A 13,885-nucleotide genomic window follows, 5' to 3' on the forward strand; every position below is an offset into this window, starting at 1 on the left:
AGGTGCAAATATTAGCGGTCATGATAATGTCTTTTGTTAACGGGACTGAATTCTGGTTTTTAATATTTAACTACCTGTAAATAAATCCTGACCTTACTTGAAATTACATTTTGTATGTAATAATTGTTTATTATTATTACAAAAGCCTGCGATGGCTGTGTTTTGTAGTTTTTGATAATTTGATTTTAAGTATATTTTAGCACTGAATCCTAAAATAACCTTCACTTTTTTCCATCACGACAGGAGGTTCTCTAAGTTCCCATCGCCGGGGCTGTAAACGATTAGTGGTCAACCTGCGTAGCTGTGTCGTTAATAGTTGAACGGCAAAGTGTGTTGCAGGAGTGCCACTGTCGGCAAAATAAGGACGTTTCCTTTGTTTACTGTGTCCAAGTTACAATCGAGCCCATAACTCGAACCAAAAACATTAAAAGAATCGTTTTTTTTCAAACTGGATTTGGAGTAGAATTATCTCATGAACGGCTGAATCCTCCGTTCCGGTTTCGGATACGAAGACCATAAATAAGAAAAAAAAAATGATGAGGACATATTTTTCCGCTAGTGATTAAAACACGAATGAACCATAAATATTAAGGATACGTTTATGAATACAGAATCCTACAAGATCTACGTACATCTATGACGATCCGTTGAGATTGGAAATATTTGACCCAAAAGTGATAAACTTTTTTTCCTAACTTAGTCTGAAACCCAACAATCGCATAGTAATCGTATACTTTAATTGTAAATTTTATAATTTACCTACGGAAAGATCCAACAGGAACAAACATCCTGTTGCTTTCATCCAACACCATGAAAGCTATCAAAATCTATAATTAAATTACATTCCTACCGTAAAGAAGTTCTGTAAATAAAAAACTGTAGGGTTTTTGGCAGCACTACTTACAATTTGAAAACAAGAATTATTAAAAATAAATACAAACTAAACATATACAACCTAACGTATAACCCCAAAACTATAACTTAAATTTCCAAAATCGGGAAAAATCTAGCAGATAAATTCTAGACTCGTACTATTTAAATCCAAAAAAAAGCTACGGGCCTAAATTCACCGGGAAGCGAATGATGATATTTACAAATTATTAATTATTACACCTAACAAATACACCGTACCGTATATATAAGTACAATACACTAAGGTTATTATTACCGGAATCTTAATTAATTTATAATCGTATTCAAACAGTATGACAGTACAAAATTTAACATGTCAACTGTTAAATATTCCCTTTGCTTCGGTAAATTTCCCACCAAATATTGCATGTAGGGGTTAACTAAGAACGATAATAAGGTTAGAGGAGGAGTTTTTGAAAGAATAAGAGATGCAATAAATAATTCAGCAATTGCGTTAAAATGCTTTTAAACGCGTTCCACTGTTCCACATTTTCTTTGGTTTCTCCTAAAGTCGATTCAAAATTTTCTTTATTATTACTATAGCTTTTCTTTTTTTTTAACGATGATTTATAAGAACGAATATAACTAACATTTGCGGTCGGTAGGTAGGATGAAGTACGTTATGTATAGGTTAGAAAGAATTGGAATAGGATGGAAGGGTGTGAGAATAAGGAATAAGGGAGTGTATTAAGTCTAGGAAGCAGGGTAAATGATGGATCGGGTAGTGGTGGCGGTAGTATTAGTAGATGTAACGTAGGGAGTAGGGAATGAATGTTCCAGTAGCGTGATCGACTATCCCTATCAAGGTTCCTTCCTTGAAATTTTATTCCCTAACATTCCCGCCTAAAAGTCACGTTCCCTTTTATATCTTCACCCCGTACCGCTAATATCGTACGTACATAGGAATCTTTAACTTCCTACTTGTCATTTCTAACGTTTTTACTTTTTATCCCTATCTATTTATATTTGCTACTAAAAAAAAAAAAAATCCAACACGAGAAACAAACAAAATCTAATTCTGAAAAATAAGATACAAAGTAAAAAGTTAATTATAATTTTTAAGTTATTGTGCCACAGCGTGAAACAAAAGAGAAGTAGTTGACCTTGGGGAAACGATGAAACCTTTCATTTTAATTTATATGCATTATCAAGGACTAGCGTGCAATTCAATTCAGTCGGTCAATTAGAACTCGTAGTAAAAATATGTTTATAACGTAGTTAAGGCAATTATAGTAAAATAATGTATTTTTACATCAGAAATCGTAAAATAAAAATAAAAAATCGCTATAGTATGTATTTAATAATTTTAATCGGTCTGCAGTAGCACTGAAGTAGTAGACGGTAAGAATGTTTAACACTAGTCATCCGTTAAACAGTCCCTATGATTTGACAAATTTCCCACCGAACCTTGTAATCGTTCCGTACACTTAATACGTAAACGAATTATCGAAGTTAAATGAAATTAGTTACATTTCAGCAAAAAAGTACTTATTAAAGATATATACAAAAGCTCATTAAATTCTTCTAATTTTACACGCTTAATTTTTTTAAGCTGAAGTATTACTATTACATTATTATTATTATTACTATAACAAAATCTACGCACAAAAAACCGACTCCATAACAAATTCAGCTCTTCTTATTTTGATTACAGATAGATTATAATAATTATAACTACGAATTTTTCAAATTTTTCTTGGAACAGGGATAATATAAACAAAAAATGATTCGACTAAGTTCCTCAGATTCAGTGATATTCAAAACGACAATTAATTTTAAGTGAAATTACATTAGTATTTTAGCGTTTCTATTTACAATAGTTATTCCGTACGGGTCATCGTAAAATCATTCGTGTTTTCTGAACGTTTACTCAGTTTAAAGATCATCCTGAACTAGGTTTGATTGAAGTTATCTGGCCGCTAGTAAAACGTCATGTAGCCACAAACCGTATAGAAAACACCTTACATTCCTCAGAAAAAATTATGTGAGACAAGTTTCGTATAATTTTTTTTAACGTTAATGGAAGCGAATCTTATCTTAGGAGTCATATACTCGTACTTTTGTATAAAAACCCTGCAACGATAATCAAAATGAGATGACAGATGTACGTATAAAGATTTTCATCTTAATTTAACGCTTAATCGGAGAAATTGCAGTTTGTTTATATAATAAAATATTAGTAATTTCATTAATTAAAACAGAGATAGTATCGGCAACGGTTGATAATTTCACCTACCATCAAATGAATTCCTCGCGCTGGCAAGAGTGCCACAGCACTCTACAGGTCGGCTCTATCGCTAAGAGTACTGGTCTGAGTTTGCGCACTCGCTTGATTACTAAACGTCGCATGCCTTTCCGTAACCATTATCTTTTATACACTCCTTGTAATATTAAAATTAATCTATAAAAACAATAAATACGCGTTACTGCATACACCCTTTAATTGCCAATATTTTTCACTGTCACTGAAATAATACAATTCGTTTAAATGAATTTCAAACCAGAATATTTACACTGTAATACATAAACAAAGCCGTTAAAGGTTTTTCATCGATCGATAACAATACTGAACATATTTAGAAAAAAAAATTAATGTTTACATATAAGTTTTATATCTGAAATAACCTAGCGAATTTAACGTAGTTTTATTTCAAAAGGTATTTGATGTCCTTGAATAAGTTCGGTATAAAAAAATTATCTTATCACTGACAAAAAAAAATTCCGTTTAAATTTGGGTTCTCTTTACATTTATACAAGACTGTCTGTCTATTAGAGCAGCGTTCTCCAATCGGTAACAAAGATGAATATACTCATGCATTACTTTAATACTAATTACGCCATATGAACAGTATGTAAATGTACTGACCTGTACTGTTAAAATTTCACTGAAAATTTTTATAATTTAGAAAGTGTACATGTGAAAACGTAAGAACACCGTGAAAGGATTTCACGATTCACTAATTGAAAGAAGTCTCGACATGCTTAAAACTGATCCCCTGATCGCCTAGGAAAAAAAAACATAAAAATAACCACCAACAAGTATCAAGAATATAGTGGTTAGAGAAAAAGCGGCGAATGCTTCAGATTTAGTAGGACCTTGAAAAAAATCCCGCCTAAAGAAGTATCTCAGACCTTTTCTGGACAACCATCCCGTCCGAAATCCCTCGGGAATAGAAACACCACATTACTGGTCAACGAGTTTACGTAGATCGATTTATTTAAATCGATCTACGTAAACTCTAAATGATATATTTATATCATATCGAAGAAATAGCTATTTCTCTAGTAAGTAACGAATTAACTGAAGCGAGGTTTATGATTTCTTTGTGAAATTCCTCACTCGTTCCTAGATTCAGAGAGTAGTGGAAATAGACAGCTTAACTACACAGAAGGTTAATCAGATCAACAACGAAGGGTAAAATTTATATTTTATACTGTTCGGCGTCTCCTGTTGTGCATGATCTGTTAGAATACAATCGATCCGAAAAAATCTTTAAGCATAGAGTTAAATTTACCATTAACATTTCTAAACCAAGATGTTGTCACATTGAACAATTACATTAATTGTTAACAAGTAAATAACTTTAATCAACTCTTGCCTAATTCCTATTCGTTTCACGTGAAATTTAGTAAAGTAAATAATTATAAAAAGAAAATCTTCGGTCTTATATCTTGATATTTCAAAAAATTGTTGATTCATCAAAATACTTGCATTTTTAGTGGTGGAATGAAGAGGAAAACTTATTTATGTTTTTCTATTTATTAGGAAAACTTCTAACGATCTCTATAACTTTCTTAGGTACGATCTACAATGTGTTTAGCAATAAATCTTTTCCAACATAAAATGTTATAAGGTATTTATTTGGCACTGGATCTTTAATATAACAACTGCACTCTGCATTGACGATGTATTTAACCATTTCCTACCGACAGTCCCATAAACAAAGTAAAAGATATAACATTTTTAATATTCTTCACCCTGAATTAGTTATAAACTGTCGCCGTATTGCTCCGACGGCACTGCAACCGATAAACCTTGTGATAGCTCTGAAAAGGCTGTTTGGGTTCTGTAGTGATGGTCCTGAAAAGGCTCGTTTATGTGTGTTTAATAAGGTAACACTGAAAAGGGCTGTTGAGTCCGGTCGCTGGTCTCCGGCGATGTCGGCTCGACTCGAAGGGTTGCAGTCGGGGAATTGCGGCTTGTCCATTGCAATCGGTCTGAGCTTCACCTCAGAGGCAGAGTCGGGTCCCCGCCAAGTGTAGCTCCCCAGAGTTCCGCAGTGTCGGGTCGGCGTCGGTGGTCTAACTTCTACACAGTCGAGGCGGTTCTCCCCGACCGACGCTCGTCCGGCACCGTCTTCACCGCTGCGTCTCGTAGCGCTGGCGGGCTACGAGCCGGGCCTGTTGTTCCGGCGGGAATGCGGTCCTCCGTCTGGCGATACCACGTCGGGACGACGGGATTCTGCTTGTAGGCTCGTGGCCGGGTAGCCGGCCAGGACGCTTAAAGGCTGACAGGAAGGAACGGGAATCTGGCGTCCGCGCTCAGCGGCTCCCTCGGCGGGCCGGTCTGGTCTGCTGCTTCGACGAAGATGTTGGCATCCGCCGGAAGGTATGTTGGACCGGCCAGGGGACTTCTTCCTTCTTCTTCTTCTTGGTCTTCTCCTGATGGTAGTTCGAGAACGAATACTTTCGCATTCCCGTCTTGCTGCTTATAAAGCCTCAAGGGCGCGGTGAGGTGTGCTCAGCTGGCTTGGTGGGGAAGCGCGTGTGCAGATACGTATGTGGATGCAACTCCTTCTAACATTGTACCGGGTAGCGTCGCACGCGCCGATATGAAGCACAGCATGCAGCAACAATATAATAAATAAAATAAATAACAAAACCTCTTACCTTTATTTGACGGGGTGGTAGGGGTTGGAGGAACTGGGAGAGGTCTCCTCAGTCTCCTAACCTCTCCCTGTTGACTTCCAGTCGCTCCTGTGCTTCCACGTGTTCCTCGACTCTGAAACAATAAATAGAATTGAACAAACACCCGTTAATTTAATTCTTTTATAAAACGTTAACGATCCAATTTTATATAACGTTAGGTCTGACAATAGTGAATAAAATTATACTTTACGTACTGAAAACTGAAAAGAAGGGTAAATTCAAATGACATTTGCAATTTCGATTAGATTTTTTCCCGTCCTCAACTCGCATTATTTTTATTCTCAAAAACAGATTTATTCTAAATTAATAGAAAAAGATTTAATGATTTAAAATATAAAAAAATGTTTCATTTAAATTAAATTCAATTATTATTAATTAAATTTAAAGTAATGAAATAAGGATGAATGATATAAATTTTATCGTTCCAGTGATAGTTAAAAATATTTTTTCCGGGATAATTTTTTAAGGAATTAAAAATAATTTCAAAATACTGTTGAAATATTGTTACATTTAATTTACAAAAAGTTGATAGGTAAACGGATGTGGATTTTATAATAAGAAAAATTAGTGCCGGTCAGAAAAATAATCTGTCCTACATATTTTTTAATACGTATTAATATTAATACGTATTAAATGAATTTACTTACGTCTTAATACGTACGTAAATCACAGGAAACACCAGGGATAGATATCGAGAATTAGGGAATGCCGTGGCTTGCGAGAAACTGACAATCTACCCGCGGAGATCGGGAAACCGGGTAAACAAATCCGTCAAGGGTGCTTCAAAACTCCTCCGAGCAGTGGATGATGCGCTTACTGCCCGCGGATCGGGAAATCATGACGTATATGTCCGGAACAGAAACAGCACATTACTTATCGACGATTTTCCGTCGACCAGATCAAGCTGGAGTGTATTCCTAACAAAAAAAGTTGCGATATAGTGGATCGCCGTAGCGTAGTAACAGTACATTTGTTTTTCATCCGAACGCGAATCGCAATCGAGCATCGGATTTTTTATTCATAACGGATTTCAATATCGCATTTCCTCAAGCAGAGCGGCGTCACAAAGCACATCCGCTTAAAAATTCTGTCGAATTCCACTCGCCAAAATCTAGAAAACACGGTAAAACGGGCGTTGAAAAGTTACAAAAAGTTATAACGAAAAGTAATCGCTTGAGATAAGGCTCGGGCCTCCTTAAGATACATCTTTTTTCTTGAAAGGGATTAAGTGGCGGCACACAAACCGTTCCACTGAATTTCTAAGGAAAAATGTCTAATTGTAACATCCGATTAGAATTATTTTTAATAGTTTATCTTTTTATATTTTTATTAGTAAACTAATTTTTATATAAGATTAGAAGCTTTTGAAATGTGGTGCTATAGGAGAATGTTAAAAATCAGATGGGTGCATAAAGTGACAAATGAAGAGGTATTGCGGAAAATAGATGAAGAAAGAAGCATTTGGAAAAATATAGTTAAAAGAAGAGACAGAATTATAGGCCACATACTAAGGCATCCTGGAATAGTCGCTTTAATATTGGAAGGACAGGTAGAAGGGAAAAATTGTGTAGGCAGGCCACGTTTGGAGTATGTAAAACAAATTGTTGGGGATGTAGGATGTAGAGGGTATACTGAAATGAAACGACTAGCACTAGATAGGGAATCTTGGAGAGCTGCATCAAACCAGTCAAATGACTGAAGACAAAAAAAAAAAAAAAAAAAATTATATAAACTATTTTACAAGTAAATACTACTATTTTAAGTACTATTTTATAAATAAATAAGAATCACAGAACGAACAATCAACAAAATTAAAATTAAAAAAATAAAAATAAACTAACGATAAACGTACTTCTAAACAAGATTTAGATAAAACAAAACAATTTGAACCGTGAAGGTTTTCAGATGGTATATGATATAAATTTCACTTCGAAAACACAGTTACGTATTTAAGTCGAAGACAGTAATACATTTTGTTTATGTGGATATCATATATCCTAAATACATATATAACATATACCTACATTTTTTTTTTTTTTACGTACCCGAAGTAAACGAGTTAATTATTTAGAATTTTTTATTAATCGTTATTATTTAAGAGTTATTTTTATTCAAGAAAAACTTTATAATAAAAAGAGAGAGATTTTTTATTTTTTGAAATTGTTATTCTAAGATAATTTAATAACAAGGTTATACGTTCCTTAACCCTTCAAAATTTCTATCAGCAGAAATTAATTTTATATTAAATCTAATTTCCGGGTTTGTTAAACTAAATCAAAGGATCGTCACGCCGAAAAATGAGATGAATTCAATATAATTATGTAATCGACCTAAGATCGAAAAATAAAACTTCCGCTTTTATTAACCTACGGTAATGTGAAAAAAAGTTTTAATAATTAATTAACACAATTCGCTTATTATACACTGCGTATTAATAGATAAACCTGATGTAATTATGTGATTACCAATATATGTGGTGACTAGCACCAAAAAGATGTACTTATTATTATATCTATTAGCACACAGTAATTTTATTATAAATACAATATATGACGTTTGAAGGTCACGAATAAAAACTTTAATTAACGAACAGCAATGTTAAATGTCAAGGAAGTGTTACAATAAAAAACATTCTAAACAGTATAATTTATTAATTTTTTGACAGTGAATTTTAATAATGCAGTAATTAAACATTACTATAATAGTCGCATTATATCTTTGCCGATTATTTCGAATCTTAATAACTCGTTAAAAAATAACGGTAAAATACCACGGGTGGTTTTATTTTAAACCCCGATTAACGTTTCGGTAAAAAAAGTTTCATTTAATCATCAACAATTCGTAACATAAAAAAAGAAAATTAAAAACAACTATAGAAAATTTATCTTTTTGACAACTTTTTAATCTAACAACAGGGTTTTATGTTCGTGTCAACCTCTAAAAGAAAAGAACTGCCGCCGTAATAAATATGTATTTCCTAAGCTTTTTTCATTACCTTCTCCCGTTTGCGTGACAACTAATTTTCTTTTTTAATCAAAAATGCGTTTGTGTACACACACACACACACACACACACACACACAGGTGTTTAACTTATACTAAACTACTAGGTGTTTAACTCAGTAGTTAATACTAAATGCATAATATTTTTGTTAAAATGTATATATTGGTGTGAGACGGGTAAAATAATGTGGAAGATGTTGGTACGACTGCAGCTGGATCGGGGACTGTTTATTGCCTGCACGTTTGAGTATTGCCAATTTGTGTTGAGCACTGGCTTTGGAATAAGGTCGCGTAATCGTGCGTCGTTGTTTCGTAAAATACGGTTAACTGTTGAAGAACGTGTATTCTTGATCGAAACTTATTTACAGACTAAATCTCATGTCGTATGTCGACGAAATTTCACGGAGAAATTAGAAAAGGAAGTACCAGTGAAAAGTATTATTTAGAAATCGGTTAAAAAACTACGTGGAAAAGGTTCGGTGTTAGATCAAAAACGCGCCCGACCCAGGTTAGTTTTAACGATGCAGTTCGTACAGGACTTGAGGCCCTCTCTGTTCTCGGTTCAGTTCCGCCAGTCGACCTTCAAGTGGGATAAAGGCTGGATATAGCTCACGGCTCGAGCAGGAGAGACGCTAGAGAACGTACGGTGACCGAATAGATGAACAGGTGGCGTGCAAGAGGGGGTGGCACAACGGACCAAGCGAAGTATACGTGAGCTAGACGCGTGTTACGGCAGGAAGTTTGGTGAAGTAAACTTCTACATAGTGGAGATATTAACGGGGCATGGTAATTTTCAAGATTACCTGCATAAAATAGGCAGACGAGCGTCACCGTCATGTATATTTTGCGAAGACGAGGACTCTGTTGAACATACAGTCTTCAAATGCCGAAAGTGGGACATACAAAGGAATAGGGCGGGTATCGCACAGTGCACACCAGATATCCTTGTGAACTACATGTTACAAAGCGAGGAACATCGGAGGAGAGTCAACACATATGCCACGGAGGTAATCAGAAGTAAAAATCAAGAGAAGCGGCGCCGGGGCTATTAGTATAGGAACGGGAGGACAGCCCCAGAGGTGAGGGCAGGCGCATGACCAGGTGTTCAGTGCCTATGATCTTCTGGGGACTCCAGGGGGTGGTAGGTACAGTAAAAGAGAAAAAACTCGGCGTTGTGTTTTTGGCAGATATGTCCGGACACGGCGTCAAGAAAGGGCAGAATAAAGACTCCTCAAAAGAGTGACCGGCGAGCCGACCTACCATGTCGAATATACAGCCGGTTGGTGGAAAGGCTCGTTAGAGTAACCAGACACTCCTCTGGGTGGAGTTATACCCAACAGTCCGGACCGACCTAGGGGAAAAAAGTCGTACAGGACTTAAACCGGCAGTTAAAAGATCTTCTCGTAAATCTTTTCGGAGACTAAGCCGGGAAAAGAACATTTCACTAGGTTCAACGCACTCTGCAGCGAGGATAATATTGAAATGTTATCCGTATCGAATGCAGGTTCTCCGTGATCTAACCGATATTTATCCTATTAAAAGGGTTCACTACTGTCGATGGTTCAAGAACTTCATTTAGAGGCAACATTGGCATTTTAGATCGAGAGATTCCCACAGATGAAGCGCGGTTTCATCTTGGTGGGTATGTTAATAGAACTACTGGACATGGAGTACTGAAAACCCGCACATTTTTTTGAATCTTCCCTACACCCGCAAAGAATAGGCGTATGATGTGCGGTTTCAGGGTGACAAATAATAGAACCCTTTTTTTAAAAAAAAAAAAAAAAAAAAAAACTGTGGATGCTGCTGTGTAATTATCAGTTCGTAGCCTTACTGTAAAAGGATGAGCGTGACTGCTGGTTGCAATAGGACAGCTCCACTTGATATTCTACTATGGAGATGCTACAGGATTGTTCGGTGAAGAATCATTTCTAAAGGATTGTGACCATCGAGATCCCCTGATCCGACTGGTCCAGACTTCTTTCTTTGGGATTATTTAAAAGAAATTATTTATGGAAGCAATCCGAACACGCTGAAGGAATTGAATAAAAACATTACCGATGCATCCAGGAAATAGACAGGATACGGCTAAAAAAAAGTAGCTAGGAACACGGTCAAACGTGTCGATAGGTGCACAGAAGTGGATGGACATCATTTCAACACCTTCTGTAAATTATTATGCAAGTGTTTGTCAATATACTATTATTTAGAGACTAAACTAAGCGATGGGGTCCCTTTTAATTTGAACACCATACTATTAATTTATATATATATATTTTTATATTAATAGTTACCAAAGATTACCAACTCTTGTCTAAACAAGTTTTACTTGATAAATAGTCGATTACTGGAAAATAATTTGATAAGAAAACACCAAACTTTTGCGAGGACAATGAAAAAAGATTACGTATTAAGCAATTAAAACAGAATACTCAGATTTTTTTTCAAGACAAATTCCATTAACGCAAAGAAAATTGCATAAATTAACAGAAGTTAACGTTAAGAACAAAATAAGACCAAGTTTTTATAGTTACGAGGCAAATTATTATTTAGTTTTGAATGTATCGGTAAAAGATATTACGCGACTAATAAACTTATTCCGGTGACGCAAGTAGTTCATTAAAAAAAAAAAATGTATAGGTATCCGCGCAAACGTTGGCACAACTGCAAGAAATTCAAATACTATACCCCGTATAATGAAATATGATGCCTAAATTTAAAACTACGGAATTAATCGCATCGAATTAAAAAGAAAACGTCGATAAATTAATTATTTTGAAATTGTTTTTTACCGCATTTATTCGTATCAAATACGCTCTTAAAACAAAATTATACAGGATCTTGTCGGTTATTACTAAACAAAAGAAATTACCCGTCCATTTTTAAGAAAGCTCGTAAAAAATATGATTTTCATTAAAATGACGAGATATTTTCGTATTTTTTTTAACGTGTCAGAAAATGTATAATTTTCTATCGAATTGAGCAAAGAGTAAAATAAGTTTATAAATAAAACTACAGTTGATACCTTTCCGCACTCGAAACATACACTTCGAAATAACTGACATTATTATTTTTATAAGTAAGGTCTTTAAGTAAAGCCCTTAAAAAAATAATTAAACGAAGATAACATTTTTTATTGAATTTAATTTATATTTAATTGTTATATGCGTTTACTCAGGACATTTTGACCTCTTATTAATCTTATTATTCACAACTTTATAAACATAATAATCAATAATGCTGTTTTGATAAAGACTAAAAACAATATAATATAAGGAATATCTTTATGATATGTCAGCTCCATGTTTTGATATGTTCGAATTAGATTGTACTCTGAAATTTTACTGACAAATCAGTACGACAAAAGTTATTTTTTTCACTTACTTGCACAATCAGTTTAAGCGTACAAAAAAAAATCTCGCCTAGATTTTACGCAAGAACGAAAATAAAATTTTCTTGTTATAATTCTTTGATCACTTTTACAATTTTTTTTTTTTGATTAAAGATAAAAAAGAAATGAGTACGAGGAAGACATTGATGGATAAAATAAAAATTATCGAACAAGAAACGGTTTAGTTTAATAATTTAAGAGCAAAACGTTCTTATGGATACTTTGGTAGGTATTCCAGATGTAAGATAAAAGAGTAAAAAAATAGAAAATAAAGAAAAACAATGAAAATCTAAAGGAAGGGGATCAGTATGAAGAAACTAAGAAAAACAAGACAGGATTCAATAAAGAAGATGATGTCACAATTTTGAAACAGGAAAACATAAAACAAAAATGATGATTATCGGTAAAAAACATCTAAAAACTGGTCTATTTACTACCATTTTGGTTTGAAAGGGGAAGCTTTAATTTTTTTTTAGAAATTGGTATACTTCCTACCGATTTTCAAAAATGAAAAACATTACAGAGAAAGGAATTTAAGAAAAACTTAAAGAAAAAACTTGGATATGAAATTTTTTAATTTAAAGTTTAACAATTTTTAAAAAATTTGTTTACAAAATCCATTTTAGTTATTCCCCAATTAGAATTAGGCTGCAGGTGAACTTAAAACATGTTGGTTAGTACAAACTTAATTTACATAAGATCAATCTTTTCAAAAAAAAAAATTATATGAAACTTCTTCATAAGAAAATAAGTTTATTTCGTCGTGTCGGTACACAACACAAACAGATCCTATTCGATCTATACAAGGAAAAACACAGTTTTTCTTTATCGTAAATCTTCAGATATAAATACAACAAACAAAAACATAAAAAAAAAAACGATTAATACAGTAAAATAAAAAGAAGAAGAAATAAATAAATAATTTTTTTTGTTGTCTTCAGTCATTTGACTGGTTTGATGCAGCTCTCCAAGATTCCCTATCTAGTGCTAGTCGTTTCATTTCAGTATACCCTCTACATCCTACATCCCTAACAATTTGTTTTACATATTCCAAACGTGGCCTGCCTACACAATTTTTTCCTTCTACCTGTCCTTCCAATATTAAAGCGACTATTCCAGGATGCCTTAGTATGTGGCCTATAAGTCTGTCTCTTCTTTTAACTATATTTTTCTTCATATATTTGCCGCAATATCTCTTCATTTGTCACTTTATCCACCCGTCTGATTTTTAACATTCTCCTATAGCACCGCATTTCAAAAGCTTCTAATCTTTTCTTCTCAGATACTCCGATCGTCCAAGTTTCACTTCCATATAAAGCGACGCTCCAAACTACACTTTCAAAAATCTTTTCCTGACATTTAAATTAATTTTTGATGTAAACAAATTATATTTCTTACTGAAGGCTCGTTTCGCCTGTGCTATTCGGCATTTTATATCGCTCCTGCTTCGTCCATCTTTAGTAATTCTACTTCCCAAATAACAAAATTTTTCTACATCCATAATCTTTTCTCCTCCTATTTTCACATTCAGCGGTCCATCTTTGTTATTTCTACTAGATTTCATTACTTTTGTTTTGTTCTTGTTTATTTTCACGCTTCATTTATGCCGTTCATTGTTTCTTCTAAATCCTTTTTACTCTCGGCTAGAATT

The 13,885-nt window shown here is 34.1% G+C and overlaps 1 protein-coding gene across 2 annotated transcripts in view; it reads right to left on the reverse strand.

The window, feature by feature from the left end:
• Kdm3 (Lysine demethylase 3) overlaps positions 1-13,885 on the reverse strand; it is a 1,124,787-nt gene that overhangs the window by 649,943 nt on the left and 460,959 nt on the right. For both annotated transcript variants that reach the window (XM_075365596.1, XM_075365594.1), the window contains exon 7: positions 5,803-5,914. In XM_075365596.1, coding sequence (XP_075221711.1) covers positions 5,803-5,914 — 112 coding nt within the window. The remainder of the gene's footprint in view (positions 1-5,802; positions 5,915-13,885) is intronic.

The sequence above is a fragment of the Lycorma delicatula genome, chromosome 5, assembly GCF_047948215.1.
Source record: "Lycorma delicatula isolate Av1 chromosome 5, ASM4794821v1, whole genome shotgun sequence".
In the NCBI taxonomy this organism is placed as follows: domain Eukaryota; kingdom Metazoa; phylum Arthropoda; class Insecta; order Hemiptera; family Fulgoridae; genus Lycorma; species Lycorma delicatula.